This window comes from Caloenas nicobarica, chromosome 3 (assembly GCF_036013445.1).
Source record: "Caloenas nicobarica isolate bCalNic1 chromosome 3, bCalNic1.hap1, whole genome shotgun sequence".
In the NCBI taxonomy this organism is placed as follows: Eukaryota; Metazoa; Chordata; class Aves; order Columbiformes; family Columbidae; genus Caloenas; species Caloenas nicobarica.
In genome coordinates this window covers 21,862,204-21,885,887 of record NC_088247.1, presented here as the reverse complement: position 1 = coordinate 21,885,887, position 23,684 = coordinate 21,862,204, and the positions used below count along the sequence as shown (strand labels likewise).

At 40.6% G+C, this 23,684-nt stretch overlaps 1 protein-coding gene across 1 annotated transcript; it reads left to right on the top strand.

Annotated features, from left to right (window-relative positions):
- The first annotated feature begins 5,139 nt into the window (after positions 1-5,139).
- On the top strand, positions 5,140-23,583 carry LOC135986551 (serine/arginine repetitive matrix protein 1-like). The gene is made up of 2 exons (XM_065630602.1): positions 5,140-5,205; positions 22,639-23,583. Exons 1-2 carry the CDS (start codon positions 5,140-5,142, stop codon positions 23,581-23,583), a joined length of 1,011 nt encoding a protein of 336 aa, XP_065486674.1.
- Positions 23,584-23,684: the final 101 nt, after the last annotated feature.

The window sequence follows — 23,684 nt, the reverse complement described above, 5'->3', positions numbered from 1 at the left end:
CGTACATAAAGTTATGCTAATGATTAAAGAAACTCCACTGTTGCTAAGGGGAATAGCGGCCATACTTCACTAAGTATACACACAAGAGGATGTTAAATTACTTCAGATAAGAAGATAAATGAAACAACAGGAGCACACCAAACATCTAGGCCACATACAGAATGGTTCAGAAGAGATTCACCAAGCCCTTAGTGCAAAATGCAAGAGGGGATTGAAAATGCAAGCAAGGAAATATTTCCATGTTTCTCAGGAAAACAAAAAAAAACCAAAAAAAACCCCACATTACTTCAGTCTATAAAATTGAACAGAGAAATCAAATCTATGCTCCAATAAAGCAACCTGAAAAAAGCAGGGATAACCTTTTAATCTATAAAGGGATAACAATATGTAATTACAGATTTAGGCAGCCAAAGTCTGACAGCCAAAGGCTTACATGGGATACGTTAATTAAAGTAGTTTCAATAATTTACTTTCCTTGCTGATGAGCAGTTTTCAAAGCTATTGACTGGGAACCTGATACTCTTTTATCTAAGTAATTCCTAAAGACTAGAGCTAAATTCTGTAAGTCCCTATACAAGGTTGATACATTCAAAGAAATATTAGACACTAAGACAGAAATTTAATTTATATAAAATGCTTTAATTTCTTTAATGCAAATACAAAGAATTTTACTAACTCAGGATTTGGCCAAATGTCCATGTTCTTAAAACGTTAAGGCAAGAATGGCTACACCGGCTCAGACCAGCAGCACCTGTAACACTAGTGCCCTGCTTTCACCCATGGTTGGTAGGAGATGCTTCAGAAAAGTGAAGAAACACTGTCTCTGGCTATATACTCCTGGCTTTCAACAGTCAATGGTTTGAGATCCTCCTGACTGCAAATTGCATCTGATCATGAAATAGCTGCTAAGAGCTCATTTTTCTATCTTATGTTCAGGAAAGTAACTCTTCTTTGATCAGCAAACACACAGAAATCAATAGAACAATTATATGAATGGAATTACTTGCAAGTTTAGAAGTCTAGGCCAGGACAGTGAAACTTTCTGAAAGCAGCCACGTCCACCACTCTCTCTGGAACAATTCTGGTTCCCCACTCCCTTCTCTAGTCATCTTCTCATGTGCTGTCTTTCCAGTTTGAGCTGATGACAGCTCATCATAAATGGCTGAAACGTGAGTCCCCTATGGCTGGGAGGGCTGTGTTTCCAACAGCAGGGACGCTGGGAGGATACACGGGCTCTTCGAACCTGTCGGTCACAGAGAAGGTCCCAGAAGCCGAGGCATGGCTCAGCCAGGAGGACGGGGAAGCGAGGGCATGGAGATAAGAGCAACGGAACACAAATGGATGATTAAGGGTGTGACTAGAGTACGATAAACAAGTAAAAATGGAAAACAGCAGAAAGATGAACAGAGCCACAAGCCATACACTGAAAGGTTTTGTAGACAATGTAAGTTGTTATTTGATGAAGCTTAGTGTTGCATTAAGCCCTTTTAATAATCTGATCATGTTTTGAACTGCTTCTCTATCCTTCATATAATGTAGAGGGTTTTTTTGTCAGCTCTTGATTTTTACAATAGCTATTCACACTTCTATTTTTTTTAATACAGTCATATCCATTCTGGATTTAAAAATCTACATTTTATATTCTTATTATCCTGATATAAATTGAGAGAATCTGAATAGCAAGTGAAGAGGTTGCACTGCTAGGCTGCTTTTCATTCTCCATTAAGGACAACAAATGCTTTGATTCAAAAGCAATCACATAAAGGCACACTAAAACATTTAATAGAACTGATCTAAAAATGTTTATTGAAGAGACACAACAGTGCTTGACAGATTTGAAGGGATGAAATAACAAACCACATTCATATATGGACTAATAAGACTCCCACTGAAATTAATATCAGGACTGTGGCTTTGAACACAACTCCCCTTTGTATTTATGAGTAATACCATCACAGTGTTGTGTTTTCATTCTAATGGCACAAAAAACTACTGAACTGCCACAGATTGCACACAACAGACAACTCAGTTTATCCTCTGTTTAGTTATTTACTTACATCTTTCCTAAGTGACGGCAAGGTGGCTATAATATACCATCATCCCAATCTGTTTACCCTCTCACCAAGCCAAAATTTTTTCACAAATACAAGACAAAAATGTGACCCTCTGCTACAAAAATCAAAGTGCCTGAATCAAAAAAGGTAGGTGAATCCAAAAATATATTTGTATGTGAAGGTTTTATAAGCCTTGATGAGTTTACAGACACTAAAGTTCTAGAATAAATTTAAGTGGTGCTAAATGTAACAGAAAGCTTCCTCTCTACACACTAAATCTGAAATATTTGTTAATGTCTTATATTTATTTCTTAAATGCCAGTCATGTAATTTCTGAATATGCACGATGAGTTGCCATTTTCCCAAGATACACGATGGCCAAGCCCTTACGCTCATCAGCAGAAGTGGCAAGAAAAATCATTAAAAACTTCAATTTAACACATTTGTTCACAGCCACAGCAGGGTTTATTAGACTGTACAGAGCATCGCTTTCACGCAGCTTCACAGCTTTTGGACAAGAGGAGATACTGCTTTACAGTTTGCTTTCCCACCTCTCCATTTATTTATGCCATTTACACTGCTCCTGATGGAGCTGGTGGATATAAGGTTTCTGGGCAGTAGGTGTAGGTAAAGCAAATATACACTTGTCTGCCACTCTGCTTAGATACACACAGCTTCTTAGCATGACTCACATTATTCTGTGGGCAACCCCACCGTTTATAATTTGCCTTTCCCGCGGAGTCCCTGGCTGGCAGACTGCTAACCCTTCTGGAGCTGGTACTAAACCCAGATTGGTACTAAGGGACTTGCCCTTCCCAGTTATCATAGCTTACATTTGAACTTTCCTGAGTTTAAACACTAAAAATTTATGATTGATTTTCAAATATAAGATATTAAATACATGCCTTGTAGCTATAACACTTGAGCAGGTTTCCATACACATGAGTTCTGTGGCTTTACTGGCCACACCAACTTAGAATATTTATTCCTTAGGAAAAACACCACATGAATCACTTAATAGTCATTTGCAACTGCTATGGATATCCCACAATGTACCACTTGTGCCTTCACAGCAAACATAGAGCTTAAATATTCACCCACTTTTATGTGAATTAGCAACATCCTGTTTCTTCTTCATATTTAAATCATGTGGTGTTTGAATACAGAATGGAATTTCAAATCATTTCCTACCAAATTGTGTGATCGACATGTGAATAACATTACCCCCCAAAAAATCGGTAAGAAATTTAGCATTGAACTATTAGTTTCAGTAACAGTGATGCAGGTCCTATACATACAGATTTACTAAAATCTTACTTAGATGATTTCTTAGTGCTTTAAGTTGCTTTACAATTTGGGGGGGTGGGTGTATTTTTGTTCATTTATTTGTTTGTTTGGAAGTGGGGGATTTTTGCTATATTGCTGGTTACTGAGACATCCCCTACCAGTAAAAGCTGGCAGAAAACTACCATCATTCATAGGATCCCATAGAGATCTGCTTTCTTCCAACATGAAGCAATCTCCAAGTGTTTTGAAAGTTGTCAAAATCCACTAAAATAATTCTTGGATTAATTTGTGATGTACAATGTCAATATCCAGCTATTGCTGTAAAAGAAACATTTGATTATGGAGATACAAAAAATATACCATAAATTCTACTCACTTATTTTAAAAGACTAATTATTTTCGCAGTAGGAAAATCAGGCATGACCGTGAAAGAAACAGGGCAGAGGACACTATAGATAATTAAGATGAGAATGAAAGCTCAGGGCAGGCAATGTGTGCAGTTCCAGTGCGGATGATCTGTGCTTGCTCTGAAATTCTCAGTGCAACGAACTACTGTCTAGAACATTATTTTCTTCCTAGACAAGGATAACTTCGAGTTTAAGAGATCCAGAAATAGTTTTTTACACATATGTGCCTACAGATATGCTAGGTATAAAGCCCTTCTTCTACTCAGGTGAGATCTAGGAATTAATACAGCTGCTTAAACACTACCGTCCAGTGCTGTTTGAGATACTTTTGGAGAAAAACCTAACTTTTTTCCCTGTGGATGCCAAGTTTAGGTGCCTTAACAGTAAGGAAGGTGCAAGGCAGATGACCCACTCCTTTGTCTCTTGAGTATGCATGTTTTACTAGATGAAATAACGAGTTGAATCCATCCATTGACGACTAAAACATAAACACTTAGCATACTGGCACCCTCTTACATGTCGATAAGTAAATTTACAGATATTAATTTTGATGCATATCTTATCAGTTGTCCATATATGATGTCCAGTGCCATTCCAAGACACTTGGGTACCAGTACTACACAGTGCCAGGTAAGATGCAGAACCTATAGAAGACCACACCTTCCTTAAGTGCCAGATGGAGATAAGCATGGTTACACAAGGGCATCTAGTATTGCATTAGATGTGGGGGGAACCTGGACAAAGTTCCAAGAGATCACATTAAGGAGAATGTAGAAGTCCTAAGAATTAAGAAGTCCTAGAAATTTTCCTCAGTCCTCCACTGTGAAACCTTGTTCATTGCCTTTCTTGCTGCTGCAGATGACCCACAGAGACATAATGGATATTAGCCTGGTGTTTGTGTAAAATGATGAAACAATTATTTGGTATTTTTAATTAAATGAAAATTCTGATGTGACAAACTGTGGTAAATGCTTAGAACAGACTTATTCTGAGACACTTCTATATCTGGTGTGCTAACTGTGGCTCAGTAAAGTTAAATGTATATTTTTAAAGACAAAATCACAGCAGTTTTGCCCACGGAACAGGTAGGATGAGATTCAGTTCTCCCACATCTGAACTAGTCACCCTCATACATCCTTTGCAGTCAGTCTGATCTATTCAAACACCTACTTTACAATGAGATTAATTGCACTTTACACTGATTAGACTGCCATTGATTATAAAAAAATGCCAGGGCAACAAGTTCAGACGGAGACATCTGCACTGTATGAGTTCCACACATTGTGACAAATGCAGATCAGATGTGTGCACTGAGTCCCTACTTACATTATTTTGGCTGCAAAAGCACCCTTGCACTTGCCATTTCAGATACCAATACCCCCCCAGCTAGCATGCCTTCTCAGCTCCCCAATGAATATGGAAGACGACCTGCTATCCAGCTAAGACAGAAGTTAATGGTATGAATGATTTTCCCAGGGTCTCAGGCTGAGTTTATAGTTTCATTTTCGTTCAGTACTCATTCTCACAGACATAAGCATAAGCTAACAATACACACTTCACTCTGCTGTGATGATAATTAATATTTGCAAAACACATTGAAATCTTTTGATGATATATAACTGTTAAGTACTGTTATTGTGGTTATTATATAGTTTGACTTTGGCCCTGACTTCTGTTCATGCTGCCCAGCTGTACTCTGATGGGACAGTTGCCATAATCTTCAGATTCCCACTCTTCAAGCATTTGAACTTCATAAAATTGAAGTGACGTTTGAGTAGTAGAAGGTCAACAAAGGACTCAATAAAGAGCTTGTAGACATGGCTTGCCAACCGTGGTCCTAGGTACTTGGTTGTCGGTTCATTAAAATTAGTGATGTTTGTTCAAAGGTCTAACCAGGCACAGAAGATGTACAAAACCAGGTATTTGGATTTAAAGTGAAAATCTTTAAAAAGATTTATAGGCCAAACAGCAGAAAGGGTTAGTTTATGGGAACGAGACTCTTCAGTTGATGAACTAGTAGTTTCTTGTACACACAACAATGAAGTCTTGAGTTACCACAGGCAAATAGCCATACAAGAAAATTAAGTTACATTAATATCCAAGTCCTCAGTGATGCAGAATTCAGCTCATAAGCCTACAATGCCCAAATTCAGGTGTCTACAGTTACCAGAGTGCCTACACCTCTAGTACAGCCAATGGGGCCTATGGTCGCACCTTGAGGGCTCAATTCAGTTGCTCACATACCAGCGCCTGGTGTCACTGTGTGTGCTCTCAGATACCATGCCTAACCTCCAACAGCCATTTCTAAAGAACATACACCTGCTGCAGGTCCTACAACATATTTTCTAGCCCATGCAGATGTCTCAGATAACCTAAAGCATCCTAAATACCATAGAATGCTTAAATTTACTGCATACATAGTGTGCACAGCTGATCAGCTGAATTTCTCTGCTGCCTTCACTGTACTGACCAGATCTCCGTGCACTATAGTGGGAACTTAGGCATGTAGAGATTGAGTCAGTGCACAAATATAGGTGTCTAATGACTTCTGAGGCTGCCTGTTTACTCAAGAGCTCTGCTGAGGCTGGGAGACATTACACAGGACCCAAGAAGGACTAGAGTCCTTTAGCCTAGTAGTTGAGAGCCATGTGGAATAACTTAGGGCTTCTGAAAAGGCACTAGATGTCTAAGCTGATGCAGTTGAATCCCCTCATATATAGGCAGGTAACTACATTCAGGTATCTTAACCCTGAACTGAGTATAATCTTTAGATTCTGACACAAATGGTACCCGAAGAATTTGTAGCTAGATTGTAGAGCTGATTAGAGCGATAGGTTATAAAGAATGTAATATTCAAAAGTAACCATTTGTGTTCAGAGAAGTGAAAAGGAGTCAGATGGAAGCAAAGACAGTGGTGCACACAACAGTGATGTTTAATAGCTTAGTAGAAAACACTAACATGCCTTGCACACAAACTTTATACAAAAGTGCAGTGAAACAGTGTTGAAGAGGACTGAAGGGAAAATAGTCATATCTATATTACACAGTTATCTTATTTTTCCTCAGTGCCTGGCAGAACTAGGCTAAACTAAATATTCAATAATCAAAAGCAACAGAATACACTTTAGAAGTCAGTTGGACACAAAAAATGTAACCTCCCCATGCAGGTTAAACACAAAGCATACGGGCTCTCTGGAGGAACAAAAACCACTGAATTTCTAATAATGAAAATATTTAGTGACCTACTGTAAAGCCTTTGGAATAAAGAACTGCAAAAAATTATTTGATTTCATGCTTACAGGACCACAGAGAAGGCTCCGTATGTACGCATGAACATGTTGCTATTGAGGATGCCGAACTCAGTAGGACTCGGATGACTTACAGAACTTTCATGTGAAGCACTGCTTTGAGCTTTTTTAGGCATTACAAGCATCTGAATATAGATTGGTTTGCATTTTTTTTTTTACATTTACATATGAAAAAAAAATAAAGTCTTACTCTGAATCACTCCAAGCATTCCCAGTTGAGACCTCCTAGCATTGACTCAGTTTGAGTCTATTTCTAAAAATAGTTGTGTGCGCACCTTGGTAAAACAGACCTTCACATGCTTTTAAATCCCAACAATAAGGGCTTCATTTAATTAAAATAATTTTTAAAAAACTTTAAAATTGTCAGATATATCTGCTACTGACAGATAATGAGTATGTGTATAACAATGTGCTTAATACATACTGAAAATTTATCCCTTTTACGTTAGCAGGATTATGGAAGTATAAGTTTTGTCTAGATATGCAGTTTCAATGGCCATTTTCTCTTTAACATTCTAACGGTCAGGAGCAGATTCAATTCATAAAAATGCCAAAATAAATTCAGCTGGAATGAAAATATGTGTCCTGGTTTTGTTAAAAACAAGACCAGTTCTCTTTTAGTGAATTTTCCTTTCAGCTAAGTTCTTCTGAGTAACTGCACGTTTCTGAATTTGGCTGCATGTTTTTTCAGACACTTCATTCTGGAGCTGATAACATTAGCAATGGTATGCAGAAGAGACCCAGGTTTAGACTTATTGCTATGGCAGCCAAGGTTACTGGTAAATTTTGCACGTCCCATAAGTGAGAGGGGTGTATTTGCAAGGAGGGGCGAACAGAGCAGGTGACTAAAATTGACCAAGTATTCCATCCCATCCACATCATACACCCTATAAAAGAGGGAGATCACGAGGGTCTTGCTCTTTTTGACCATGGCCGGCATCTGAAGAGGACCCTGCCTGTCGTCCCTGCAAATCCCAGGCCTGGCTCCAGACCCTGCATCCCTGAATCCAGTTCCGGTTTACTGTGCAGTCCAGCCCAGGACTTCTGGGTGCTTGCCCACCACAGCCGTGGCTGCGCTACCCTGGGAAATTCAAGATTGGTTTTGTGTATTATGTATTATTGTCTTTATTTATTAGTAGCATTAATAAAGCATTTTTACCTTTTTCCAACTTGCAAGTCTCTCTCACTTTTCCTCCTATTCCCTTTCCTTAGCAGGGAGGGCTGGGGCTTAAGAGAGAGCATCTGCCACAGTTTATTTTCGCCCTGAAATAAACGGTGACAATATGCAAGAATTGTTCTTATTGTAAAAGAATGAGACTCTTCCCTTTGTATTTGTTTGTTATTCTAAATCTGGGATAAATTAAAGACAGCACAGTACGCTGTTGCCACTTCTGAAACCAACAGCAGACCAGCCAAGTAAATGCAGGACATTTACGTTCCAAGAGCACCACGGATGGAGCTGTCACTTCCAGATCACCATAGGCCTTTCCACTTTTTGGCACTTTAAAACCTGCACTACAACTACCCTGAAATGAAAAATTCTTATGTTAAAAGGACCAACTTAGAGATCAAAGCTCGCCAGTTCAAACATAGCTGGTGAGGGAACACAAACACGTTTCTTACGTGACTGCTAAACTTCCCTCATTGATACTTGAAGCATGAAGCAAAGGCAATATCAGGTATTCCAAGTAGACACTTTTGCCTCTGCCTTATATTCCCCAATTCTTAACGAATTCTTTACAGTATTTTTAATGCCAAAATATTTTATGCCTCTGATATTTTTATGTACTTAACTAAAGGGAGCAATTAGAATACTGGCGCTTCCTGGCTACTAACATTTAAAGCTTCTTTCACAAGAGAAAAGGAACATGTCATGTATTCACAAGGAACAGAATCATTACCAACAACTGCTATTATTGGCATGTTCCAAATTAGCTCCAAACCAGCCTTTTTCTACGCCTTAACCTCCTGTTGCTCAGCAAGGAATAAAATCACTAAGCATCTCAGGAGATCAGGCAAGAACATATTTACTGGTTAAAAAAGAAAAAAAGGCATGAACCCCAACCTGTTCCTGTGTGCAGCTACTCTAAATCAGGCTTTTTCTTCTATGAAAAATGGTGTGGACTTAAAGTCCACAGCATTAACTCGAAGTTAATGCAGCATTATGACACAATTTTCAACTTCCTGCAGAATTCAATGTGTGAGAACAGTGGGCTCAAATGCAGCCTTACACAAAAGAAAACCCCATTATTTTTGATGTCTTTATGCATAGATGCTGATTTTAAAAGCATCTTAAGCAACAGTGAGAAACTACAACCAAAAAAATTATTCTTTTAAGACCTGTTTAACTGTATGGCAAAAATTCTACTAGAATGTATTATATTAAAAAGGAGATTACCTGTAAAATTCCCTGATGGAATTCACCATACCAATATACATCCTTTATAATAGAAATCCACCTCTGAGCACTGGTGTTGAGATAGCCAGCACTTCTCAGGTGTGACGCAGCTAACCTGCTTTAGGGAGAGGTAGCATCACCCCTTAGTGATGCCCATTTCACTCCACACACCACACAGGGAACCAAGAAGTACAAGTAACTACCAGTTTCTGCCCAGGTAGAGGCAACTATTAATACAACACATGCATTTAATCAGAGGAATCTCATGTCCAGCAACAAAAGCCCTAAAGAAAGAAGTGGGTCCATGAGTCCACTTTATGACAGTTTCCTTTAAAATCAGGATCATAAAATCATGTAAAATACATCAAACACTGTGAGAAATAACAGATGTAAGTTATGAAAAAGAACTAACATATTTCATCAAGATTCACAGAATTTGCTAGGCAACAATTCCTAGTACCATACATATGGGACCAGTATTATGCACAGATGTAAGCAGCATTCTTATTTATTTCAGAAAATATTCAATATGGTAAACGAAAGAACCAACGTCATCAGAATTATAATGGCGAGGCAAGGAGACAGCAAAGAGAGAACATTAGGGTAAAAAAAAGCTAGCAAGGGATAGCTGCATTAATTTTCATAAAGAACCTAAAAATCCCTGTCTGTTGGGAAAATCCAATCTACTCTGAGACCTCTGAGAGCAAGGGCAGAGGAAAGGTGATCTCTGTCAGGTGAGGCAGGAGAATCACTTCACACACCCCAGCAGCCATGGAGCTCAGCTGTGCAGTACCAGTACGGAGCAGTTCGTATTATAATAGTGCAGGTGAGGGAGGCACAAATCCAGGTTTTACCAGCTCCTGACTTCATAGTGGGCTACACAGACCAGGCTTGAGAAGATTTCCTGGCACACTTGAGGAAACCAGGGAGAACAAGGTCCAGGACTTTGAGGAACAGGGACCCCAGAGTAGAAAGGGAAGCCTGGAATAAAGGAGGAGATACCTTTGAAGGACTTCAGAATGAGGTTTTGCTGGTTTTAGTAAGCTGTCTGCTTTACAGGAAGGGGATATTAAGTAGTTCATAAAGGTTGTCATACCGGTCCTGACACATACAATAACTACTGAGGGTCACTGGATTTTTTTATTCTCACTTAAACCTTATCTTATATCTAATACTGCTCATTGACTTCATTTAGACCAAAAATAATTTCATCTTCTGAAGCAGTATTTAAAATAGATCACACATTGTCAGCTCTTTCAAAGGAAATTTCTAAAAATGGTGGAAAAGCACACACAGCCCTATTCAGGATAAACACTAAATTTGACCCCCTCTTTGGTCCTTACTGGAGCTCACCAGAGTGAAATGCTCACCGCAGTCTTCCCAAGCACTTCTACCTGAAGGGAGCTCAGTGTCCATGCAGTGGGGCAAGTTTGGGGGAGTATATTTGTGGTTTGGTAGCAAAATGCAATCTGCCACTTGGTGTTAGTAGGGCCTGAAGACGTTGTCTTGGATGGAGAAGACAGAGAACTTCAGGTGCCACTCCCAGGTCTCTCTGATGCCAGCAGAAGAATGGCCCCAAATGCCCCAATAATTCTCATCATGATGGTGACTGAGGCAGGTTGCAGCATGTTCAGAGAGATGCGCGACTCACTGACACCACAGAAAAATGGACTTTCCCACTTGCAGACAATTTTGTGTCAGCCACAAGCCCCAAAGGTGGTATATTCATCAACAGAGGCAGAACAAGTGCTGCTGTGGCACCCCTGTGATGAAGTCTTGGTCTTGGGCACCTGGCGTACCTTCAGTGGCCATCGAGGGAAGGGCAGGCTATCAAACAAAGGGAACTGCAAAGTTTAGGGGGAACAACTTGGTGATGCTGTCTCTTCAGGCACCAGCAAACTGATAACCCAGCACAGTGTTTTGGGGTATTTGGCTGCTTTTGTGACAAGAGCACGGAAAAAAAAAAAAAAAAAAGAAAATGCTGTTTCCCAGTTTTCCATTACAAGAAAAATAAGATTATTTGATGATGTATGACATAGTGGAGCCAAAAATACAGCTTCTCTTGTAGGCAGTCTTAGCTCTTCATGACTTGAAAACATCCATACTTGCTCTGTCCAAATTAGGTGATTACTTTTTTGAAGTACATTTTGCTCAAAGAGTTAATATATTTAAATTACTCCTGGGTAAGGCTCCAATGACAAGAACAGAAGTCTGATACAGCCCAAATACGATGCTAAAACCAAAAGCCTTGCTCACGGCGAGGTGTGTGCTCAAGGATGCCTTTGCCAGCCAGCACCTAAAAACTAGGTCTTAGTTCAGTGGTAAAACCTTCCTTGTTCACCTATAACTCAAACAGCTGAATTTGAACATTTCAAATATTTGAGATGGCTGGATTGCACTGGAAAGTAGGCTAATTTGTGAAAACTAAATACAAATAAGGTGAAGTCTGGGCAACTGACAGCTCAAATTTGCACACAGGCAGCACAATGTTCTCCAAGCATATCTGGAGAGCACTTTTATGTGTGCTCATTTATTACATCAAATAACAAATGGAATGCATTTAAATCTCTAGGATCCGTTTGTTCTATATTTGTTTTCACTGTGAAGTTGTTTCCATCAAAGTCAATGCTTACATTTAGGTAGGGCCTGTTAAACAGCTCCTCTTGGTGTGATGGAAATACACACTTAGGGCAGGATTTGGTTGCTTGCAAATGGGTGCCTGGTGTTATCTGGGAAACCTCGAGATACATGAAGTCGGCAGATAGGTAGATATGGCACACGGGCTACATGGGACCCTTCTGGAGCAATGGCTGAAGGGCAGACTACTCCAGGTGACTATCTAGAGTCCCTAAGGTGGCCCTGAGCTCTTCAGCAGTGGCAGGAGAAGGCCACCGTGGGCAGCTGGAGCTCCCTGAGGGCTGCTGGGTGCCCCTGGCCTGGACTCCAGCCAGTCTGTGTTGTACCAGCCAGGTCTGCGTGGGCATCTTGGAGATGCTGAGGCACCTCAAGTGCAAGCCAGAGTTATCAGTCTCCTCCTGTCAAACTGAGGATGCTGCTTCCTCCTTCACTCCCTGACTCACTCAAACAACACAAAACCAAGCAGAGGTAAAGCGAACAGCCTGCCGGTGGGCAAGAGAAAGCCGGCAATTGTCACAGCGGCCAAACCACAAACGGAGACAGAGATTTCAGTCGGTCCCTTTTATTGCATCAAGAAACTAAGTGAAGGCCTAGTTTCAGGCACAAACACACCTGGGGGGGTATTTTTAAGTGAATTCACAAATGTATCACTTCAGCACCAGCTGAAGTTTCCAGGTAGTCCGCTGTGGGAAAAAAATGACAAAAATGTTATTATTATATCAAGGAAATTCAGAAAGATGTTGTTTCCTGGTGACAACAAGCAACATTCCAGGAAATTCTTTTCGGTGATTTCTGAATAAAAATTTTAAGTCATGTGCGAGGAAGAAAAGAAATCTATACATAGCCACAAAAATGATATTATCTCATATTTCAATTTTTACAGGCATCAGTTCTATTCTGTTTTACTCTTTCAGTTCATGAGTTTTTCCATATACTTAGGAACAATTAACTGCCTCCATATGGAAAAAAGTGAAATTATTACTAGTTTCATCTTTATAATTACTACATGAATACTAATTTGCTATTGCTTGTTATTGTTAATTCTATATTATCTTCTGACTTTCTGCTTTATTTTGGTTTATTTTATTATACTTTAGTCAGTGCTTTTATATATTTTTTTCCTGTGGGAATGTTTAAATTATTCTTAAAATTTCTGTGAAATCTAAAGCTACTAAAGATGTTGAAAAGTTACTGTTAGGTCTGCAATCTTAACTCTTTCACCACTCTCCATTGTGGAAGATACACAAATGCTTGGGAAAAATCACAGCCTTTTTCTTATTTATACAGTCAATTTTTCTAATAGGTTTATCGTATATAGGTTGGCACCGATTCATGTTAAAACATGAAAAATCAATCAATTAAGAAGAATACCACAAAAGTCTCTAGATCAAACCACACAGTATTAGAAGCTATAGCAGTAGTACTGGATGGTAAAGTAAATTTTCATAGATACAGTTATAAAGGTAATGCATCAACAAGTTTTTACTGAGTAATATTTCAGTGTATCCATCATTTGTTCATAACCAGGACATCTTGCATGCACATACATTGCTGTTTATTTTGGCAGTTCTCGCAAATCTTTCAGATGAGATTTCACCAGTGGTAGTGATTACAAGAGCTGGACATATTTACGAAGGGAGGACAAGACTGCAGAAGACATTTTTATGTTTTGCTCTGAAAAAAATAGAAGACTAATGATCACACTGATGTCTTTCAGAAGAGATTTCACACGGGAACAGCCTGGTTGCCAAGAATACTTTGTTCCTTGTGCTCTAAAATCAGAAACACAGGAAAAATTTGTTCCATTGGTCAAGAGGAGTGCAGCTTACACTGCAAATCGTGATAGTAACGGGTAAGATATTTTTTCAGGGTAACTTGGACCAGCCTCATGAAAGATGTTGAAAAAGGCAAATTTTATTCATCATTATGTGGAATCGTGCAACTGAAATTAAGAGCCGTATAATATTTTCTCACAGTAAATGACTTCCTGTTTGGTTTGTGGAATTTTTTAGGTTTTTTTGTGTGTGCGTGTGGGGTTTTTTTTGACAAGTTACCCTATTTACGGGTAATCTGGTTTCCGAGCAAAGAACACTACAAATTCAGCCTGGCAGCTACCTCACATCAGCTGAGCCTCCTCGATACATTTTTACATATCAAGATGCATTATAAGATGCTGATGACTGTTTCTGTAGTCAGTACCTTGTACACACGAAAATATTTAAGTCTGTCGATTTTTCATTATGTGGTTTGCGAAACGTGTACGGCATCTCAGAAAACAGATGTTATGCAGCTCGTTCCTGGCCCTTACATGCAACCGGAACAAGACAACCAAAATAGTCATCCCCTGTACTGCCCTATCAGGATCTCTTCACTGTTATATCCAGACACTTTCGTTTATATCCTCGATCATTTGTCTCCTTTTCTTTTGGCGCCAAGCAGTATCATGATGCTTCCCTGAACCCCTCCATAATATGTTCCCTTTTTTCCAACGTTAACCTGGGCTTGCTCTTGCGTCTGCTCACCCTCCGGCTGACACATTGCAGTGTTAAGTGCAGGGAAACACAAATGTTAACATGACAAGCTGTGCTTCCAGAACTGATCTTTCAAGCAGTGAAGCAAAATGTTGTCTTTCATTTCAGCACTGCCATCAGAATGTAAAGCTTCACACATTCTCCTGGTTCCCAAGCATCACATTATTTTGCTAAGTTTCACTGTCCATGGACATGCTGCAAAGTAATGGATGGACATTTGTTAGAATATTTTACATGAAATTCCATCCAATCAGGAAGCATAGCTTAATTTTTTGAAATAACGGAGTGTAATTTAAAGAAATTAATAACACATAGAAAATATTCTGTTAAAGGAAGTTTGGAAGAGGCACTTGTTATCTTTCAAAAAAAAAACCAAAAGAAAAATAAAATGCATTACATTACTTGGGTATGCTACTAAATAGAAGGCTAACTACAAGCAGATGCCAGGAAAGCTCCAGAAAGAGATTGCAGTCTGAATGTTATACAGGTATATAGGAGAAACTTTTCCATTTTATTGATCAAAGCAGCATTCTACAGTCTGGCATACACTGAAGTTCTCGGATTTGTGGTTTGCTCTTTCTGCACCATTTTTAGGACAGCCATTGATGACAATTTTGGAAAGTAAAAAGAAACAGAAAATCATGAGGAGTTGATCAAAGACCTGACACTGGTTAGCAAAGAAAGTGAGTTTTGTAATTTATCCGCAACAAGGAGTATTTAAGAGTGACTTCCCACCCTGCTCTAAATCTTAAGCACAGTACATGGTAACAATATTAATGTATCAGATTAGACATCCAGTAAGGAATGTACAATCTCCAAAAGCACTGTGAAATGAAAATGTGATTTTAAAATACATTAATTAAGAAGAATTAAATAGCCATCAAAAAGAAAACTCAAAACCAAACAATATAAAAGAACTAACTGCACTTTAAATGACCTCACGAATGAACAGACATTACTGTAGAAGATCTTTTATTGGTGGATGCAATAATATTTCCACTGATATATGTAACCTTTAACACTTTATTTTAGCTGCAGAGAAACATCTTTAGGGAGGAAAAAGATCAAAACTTTGGGATGCATCCAAAATCAATGTATCACTTCTTAATTTGAAAAGAAATATTCCAGACCTTCCAACTATTGAATTTAACTATTTAGATCTATTATAATGCTTTGGTCATCTATTTCATTATTTTCAAAGTGCACTGTATGTGCCCTTGAATTCATAAATTAATGTATAACTTTCTAAATCTCATTGCAGCTGAAATCTTGAAGTGTAGAAAGTTCAAGTTTTCCTGAGAAAGGTCAGTGCGATATAAGAATGCACCACTTTACAAAAGGAGGAATGAGGCTGAAAAATAATGTAGAGACAAGCTTTCTTTTTTGAAGTGTCATATATGCTAAGATTTTGGAGTAGTAAATTCTAAATTACCATTTAAGAAAACTGTTATCAAATTGCTTACCATTCATCCATATTGTCATAAAAGTACAGGATATCACAACTAATTGCATCCCTCTTCAACTCCATCAAAATAATTTCTTTTGAAACACCTTACTTATACTCACCTCTTGCATAATGAATAAAAGCTGACATGCATGGAGATGGGAGATGCTACAGAATGCAATGCATTTCAGGACTGGCAGCAGAAGTAATAATCCATTTTCAGATGTACTGCTGCCTTTTATGCATATAATGCTATAAACTGGAGATACCTGAAACAGAACCACTCTGATCTACAAATCGTAGCATATTGCAATTTAAATAAACAGTGTGCTGTGAAGGAGCCATGCCTAGTCTATGTGGAACATTTTGATTTCTCAGCCTACTAAAACTTATGGGAAAAAAAGCAGCAGTCCGGTTTATCCATTTGAATTCCAGAAAGGAAAAGAGTAAATTTAAATTTCTGTTAAGCTACTATGAAAACATCACTTACATTAGTTACTTTAAAATGAATCTCTTAAATATCAGAATTATTCTCTTAAATCAAATAATTTATCTAGCTCTGAAAACTAATTCTGGACATTTGCAGTACGAATACAAACTATAGTAGCTATTCCTAAATGACACTATTTTTAAACAGATCTTTAAATGCGATCAAAATCTCAGACTGAAATAAAAATCAAATTACAGTGTACACAATCTTTCACAGGAAAGCTTAATAATCACATTTTTAAAAGTCTTACCTTTAAGTAAAATATTACGGCAAAGATAACCTCAAAATAGCCAAAAAACAGGCCAGATGCTGGATAACAAAGCCACAAATCGCCATCAAAGAAAAGATCAGTTTCAAGACCTGAAGCCAGAAAGGGCTGGAAACATCAGAGGGGCTTGAATTCTCCTTCAGAGGGAAGGTGAAGCTCGTGTCACTCTTACCAACGGGAGCCCAAAGTCTTCCCAGCTAGAGGATATTAATACTTCTTACTCGTACGCAACATCTTCTTGCTATGTGATGTCTTCGTGCCCCAATTTAAAAAAAAAAAGCATTATTAAGTCTACGTACTACTTCTTCTACATAGTGTTATCACAATGAAGCCTGTTTAAGGTTATGATAGAGAATACAGGCAGATACATAGTCTTTTCAAGAAACTTGACTGTACCTTTTCATTTCCTTTCCTAGCATAAAAAAAGGCCCAGATTCTTCCCGTAGCTTCAACTACACAGAATTTAAAAGGCTGGAAGATCAAGGGAAGTAAATCAAAGGAAGAAAAGCAAGCTTTGTCCTCCTTTCTGCTCATCAGGGAAGATAATTGTTACCAATCTCTAAAACTAAAGAATGTATTTGTTCACTTAAGTGAAATCTGCTGTTGCGCAGAGGATAAAGGTGGCCTTGTACTGATGCTCTTCGGAAAGAATTTCACTCTGCATGAATGAAACAAAAGTGTTGTCTTTTATCTTACTTGGACTCTGTTTAGACAAATTTGACAGAGTGAGAGTGTTCATGCTCTGCAGCTTTATAACTCAATGACTTATTAAGTCATAAATCAATAAGAATGTGAAAGTGGAAGATCCTTTGGGTTTTTTCCTTCCCCTCCTGTTTTTATAAGAAATAAAAGGAGCAGAAACTACTTAAGATTCTCTCTTTACTGTCTGCCATTCAGGGGAAAAAAAAGAGGGGCAAAAATAACCTCCCACTTGTGGCAACTGAAGTGATTTGTTCTGTGTTATTTTCATGGGCTACTTGTGAAACTAGAAGGCAGGAGTGAAAGCTGGGAAGATCTTTCTGCTCCTCACTGCCAGTGAGACACACAAGAATGTAATGACATACTTTCGTACCCCTGCAGCTGCACCAGCTCTCAAACTGCCAACGTAAGAGTGAAATGGTTTGGACAAAGTTTCCTTGAAGGCTAAGTTGATTATCTGCATCATTAATAATACCGTTTATCATTTCTAGGAAAAAGTCAACAGCCTATCCAGTCGACATTTTATGATATGTAACTTGTGTAACATTATTAAGGCATCAAAAAGTTTTACAATGCAAGTCATACTGTCAAGAAGTAAAGAATCACAGGAAACTAATTCAGTTGACCTCCAACGCACAAAAATCAATGTCAAGTAGGAAACCAACATATTAAAAACGCCTGGCATGCTAAGGGCAACTAGACTCCAGACAAGCTTAAACAATTAATTTGCATTCTCTCCCATATCTTAGCGATTATTGAAAGTACAGTAACACCTAGATTAAAGAAGAAAGACAATAAGGATGTGGTACAAAAAAAATTATTACAAATTGTTATTCTCAGTACTGACCTGCTGCCTCTCCAGGGCAATGCTGGAGAGTTGTTCCCCCTGAGTGGCAACAGTCCAGAGGCTGAACACTGCTCAAGCAGCCTCTCAGCTTCCAAGATCAAATAGGTAACTGAGACACCTTAAATGACCCGTACACAAGAGACCGGTGTCCAATTTGTGTTTCTTAGCTTGACACTTTCCTAACTTTTCAACTTCAAGACTTAACCTTCACATTTGCCAGAATAAACTTTGGCTCGCAACAACTTTTTGTGTTCAAACTGGGCTCAGACCAATCTGACAACCCTAAGATGCTCTTCTTTCCTTTGGCATAACAAATTTACCTTTTAAAGAGAGTGCTTAAGATGAAAGATACAAAATTGAGAGTGGTAGAAGGATTTTGGGCAAAGAAGGAGCAGCTATCAAGGACCCAGGATGGGGTAGACAGAAAGCTCTGGTATATATGTCTCTTTTTGTTATTTGTGCATACACGTAGTCTGAATCTCTAAATTTTTGCCTTGTTGGATTGATGTATATATTTGGCCATGTTTTTGACATGTTTCATTACTGTCAATTTATCTGCTTTATCTACACACGGTGTTAACAGCATCTACCGAAGACAACAGACACTGACTCCCCTTGTGAGATAAAAGCCTTCACTTATGCTACCCCTCACGCATCTCTGCTAACTGCAGGTGTATACTACATTTATTATCAAAAGTGGAAAGTCTTTTTAGATCGTAAGAATATATGGTTATAAAAGTACCAAAAAAAAACCCCAAACCCCACAATTAGAGGGCTAAAGGCCAATGTCAAACTGGAAGCTATTTGTTGTTCATTTTCAAAACTGGCAAGGACAGAGAAATGAGACAAACGTGGAATGAAAATGCACGGAAGATAAGCAAATTTTATGCACAAAAGTAGTATTTAAGAAAGCACAGTGAGAAACAGATAAAAGCAAAGTGAGATCAAATATATATGCATGCGTAGAAACACTGATTGAGAAATGTAACTGCAGTGATTTCCATCCTCTCATCACAACTGAGCGTGTACTAAATGAATAAACTGCTACTTGACATTTCCTAAATACTCATCATGGGAAGAGTACTTTTTTAACTTTAATGAATCATTTTGGCCCCTACAACACAAAGTAGCTGTGATGAACTATAAACTGTTTTGGGAAATATAATTCTATAATGGAGATATATACAGACTGAAATATGAGAAGTTGTGATCTCCTACAGGTCTACTTTGAAAGAGATTCTGATTCATCCATGCCCACTTCTACTTATATTTGATCATAGCTGTTGACATACTGTATCTGCCATGCAGAGAGATATTTCTCTACTAGAGGTAAGAGAGCCATATGGTTTGTGGATGACTATGAATTTTCGCAAGGCAAACTGAAACCACATATATTTTTTTCTGTAGTTATTCAAACAAAACTATCCATCGAGCAAACAGAATATTTTCGATTCAGGTGGGATATTTTGGCCCATATAATACATTTCTAGAGAACTGAAAGTCTCTCTTAAATACAGTCATAGCTGTTGAGCTAACACTAACTTGCTGCATTAGTGGTCCTCTCGTTCACCATGCATGGTTAGATAAATTCACTGTAGTAATGAACTGAAGCAGCAAATAAGACTTGTCTTGTTCATGGAGTAGAACTGAAGCAGCTGTTTTTTGTTTGACTGATGCAGTTTGAAAGGGCCCCCTGATGGTATATCTTAGAAAAAACAAGGGTTTATTTCAATGCTCTTTTTATTACCAAAACTACTCATAGGATTATCATAGCTATACAAGGAAATTGCTTTGGCTAGATGTAATTGCAAAGAGGAAAAAAAGTTCCTGCCAGAGGCAGGTGTAAAATAACATTTCCCAGAATCACAGAATGGCTGGAAGGGACCTCTGGAGATCATCTAGTCCACCCCCCATGCTAAAGCAGGTTCACCTACAGCAGGTTGCACAGGAATTCATCCAGGCGGGTTTTGAATACCTCTAGAGAAGCAGATATTTAACCACCTTTATTAAGGCACACAAAAACTATCCCAGTAGTTACTCCAATGTCCATAATTTAGCCAAACAAAGCTCTCAATCAAGATGAAATTTAGTCATCCAGTCTATGTCTATGAATATTTCCTATTAGAACATCCACTGTCAGAAAAAAAATGTTGTAATTGTGAAGTGGTAACTTGACCAGGATGGGTGATGTCCAGGGAAGCCTGTCGAGGGTACCCTCTGGTACTTGGTGTCCAGACACAGTGGAAACTGAATATCCAAGGTTTCCTCAGGCTTAGGTATGAATGACCTATTCAGGGACACATTTCTCCTATCACCTCTACACATTAATATTAAAGTAACTTGCTTCACATATTTGAATTTATTAGAACATAATTTTCAGTTAGCCATAATGAACCTTGACATTTTGTCTTGATTTGGTAACTTTTGCTTTTAACAGCTTGGCACAGCCAACAATATCACCATTAATACTGGTGGGACTTTGCCCTGCACAAATGTGAAATCCTGATCCCATTAAGTCATTAGAGATATTACCACCAAATCAGTGAATACTGGATTCAACTGTGCAGTTTTACACATTATATAGACAAAACACATAAACACATTCTCCCCAACACCTCTGTCAAAAGCAGTCGATGTTTGCTGGTTGTTAAATGCTTGCTTAAAGTATTTATGACTTCACTCTAAGTGTAACTTCAACTTGTACCAGAAATTTAAAGTCATTTCAGAGGGACTAGAGATTCTAAAACGTTAACAAAGAGGTATGCCCTATACTGTTCTGCTGCAAACGAGATACACGTGCAACTAAATGCAAATAGCATTTTATAGTACTAAAATGAAAAGCTAAAAATAATCTAAAATAGAAACAACAAATTCATTTGACAGTCCTAGCTTTTACTTCACGTGTAACTGAACAACGGCATAATAAATGCATGCTTTATCTTAGGAATATTATGTCACATCACACAGGGTCTGACTACAGGACTCAGAATTAAATCTCCAATTCACAACATCGTAATTCATAAAATTATTAAACATCATCTGAGTCCATTTTAACCACATACTAGACATCTTGAAAAGCATGAAAAATCATGGGGGGCACAATCTTTCAAATATAAACGGTAAAATCTGGTTAGCACTGTAAAAATAGCTACATGCAGTAAAATTAAAACTTGCTATTTTGAAAGAAAGTGCTTTGTGCAAACTGTGTCTGGAAATTACTTGAAAGCATAATTGCTATATTGCTGAAAGCACAGAAATATAAAACTTCTATTCTTCTTATTTTACCTGTTTTCCAGATAAAACACAAAGACAGAAATGAAAACAATCACAGATGTGAAAGGCTGGTACCTCCAATACATCTGCATTATAAAATAGTATTATCCCCTGCTCCAGACCAGAGCTGCTTTTTAAAACAAGTCCAGTACAACTAATAGGCTCCCCTGACACACCCCAAGCTGCAGTACAACGGATTCAGCTACTAAGATCCAACACCAGGTTTCTCGGTCCTCTGCCCTTGGACTTGGACTCCGCCATATTCGGGTGACCCTTCCTCCTAGCAGGATACCCCTTGCAGCCCATCTACTACCTAAATGACTAGAGATATTCAGTATTTCAAAATTTGCCAGTGCTCCGCTTGCGATGCTACTCTGAAGCACACACAAATCTACACAAAACACTCCAGCACTGAGGAGGGCACTTGAGTTTCGCAGCCTTGTTCTCGGGCTCACACCATCTAGAGTGATTGGAGCACTTGATCTCGTTCTAAGTGCTTTAATTTGGAAGAGATTCAAATATCACCCACTTCCAAGACACGTTAAGCCGGTGTAAGCTCGTGCCGTAACGAAACACAATCGGAAACAAACAAAAAGGTTTATCGCCGAAGATTAGAAACCCTTGGAAGTTTCAGAGAAGTTGAGGCCGAAGGACTTGGATGTGCATTTATCGCTGAACGCCGTACGGCACCGGCATCGCTGTTAAAACTGGGGCACGGGCAGTCTAAGAATTAGGTTACGAAGGCGACAGAAAGCGAGGCCGTAGGCGAAAGCCCGTTCGGCATTTTCCGCCGGCTGGAGGGCTCCCCTCGCTCGGACCGACCCGCACCGGCCCCACCGCATCGCCCGGGCCGGGGCGGGGGTCTGCCCGCCTCCCACCCGCCCCGAGGTGGCGGCCGCCGGGCGGTCTGGCGGCTCCGCTCCGGGGGGTGAGACGGGCCGGAGCGCCCCGCGGTTTTAATACGATGCTGCTTAATTATTTGGTATCTCCAGCAGACGGTGCTTCAAAGGATCGCGGAGGCGCTCGGCCAAGCCGGCCGCAAACACCGCCCCCCACCGCGGGGAAAGCTGCCCCTGATCGCCCCGGCGACCGGGGGCAGCGCGGCAGATGCGTCCAGCCCCCGGCGCCCGCCTCCGCGCGTCGGATGCGCGCCCGCGGACTTTTCCAACTGCGCCGAGCCCTGCGCGCCCGCGGCGGAGCAGATGCGCGGAGCCGGCGCTGGTAACGCGCGGGACGCACCCGCCGCCCGCCCCTTCTCGGGTGCCGGGCTGCGGTCCCGCCACCGCTCGGGGCCGGGCCGCCCCTCCGGGGGCTGTCAGAGGCCGGGGGAGCAGCGCGGCCCTTCCGACGTACCCGCAACCGCCGCGGCACGGCGACCGGGAAGGAGAAGGGGAAAGCGGTGTAGGTGGCAGCGCGGCTCCGGCCCCGGCTCCCCCGACCCGTCCTCGCGGAGCAGCCCCGAGAATCACGCGCTCCCAAAATTTAAATCGCCGCCGGTACTGCGGCTCCGCGAGCAGCATCCCGCGCCCCGCCGCTCTCTCCGGCCAAACCGGCCGCACAGAGGGTCGGTCCGCCGTCCCCCTCCTCCCCGCCGCTCCTCCCGCGCTCTGCGGCCGGTGCCAGCCCGCAGCCGCCCCGCGCCGGTACAGGGCACGCCGCCGCGCAACCGTCCTGCCCGGGCTGTGCCGGGGCGAGACCCACGCCACGGCGAGACCCCGCCACGGCCAGCGCGGCGCCGGGACGCGCCGATGCTGGGGGAGGACGCCACAACCGACGGCGCGGCTGGCGCGCTCTCGCCCCGCTGCCCGGGGACCCGTCCCCGACGGCGCCGGTCCCCGCACGCAGCGGCGCCGGCACCCCCATTCCCTCCGCTGCCTGAGCGGGGGCATCCCGCCCCGACGGCGGCCCCCTCCCTGCCTCCCTACCTTTTTCAGCGCTGACATTCTAGTGCATTATTAACGCGGCGGGCGCGGGCTGCGCGCGGGGCTGCCGGCTCAGGTGGAGGAGACGCCCGGCCGGGAGCGGGAGCAGCGGCGAGCGC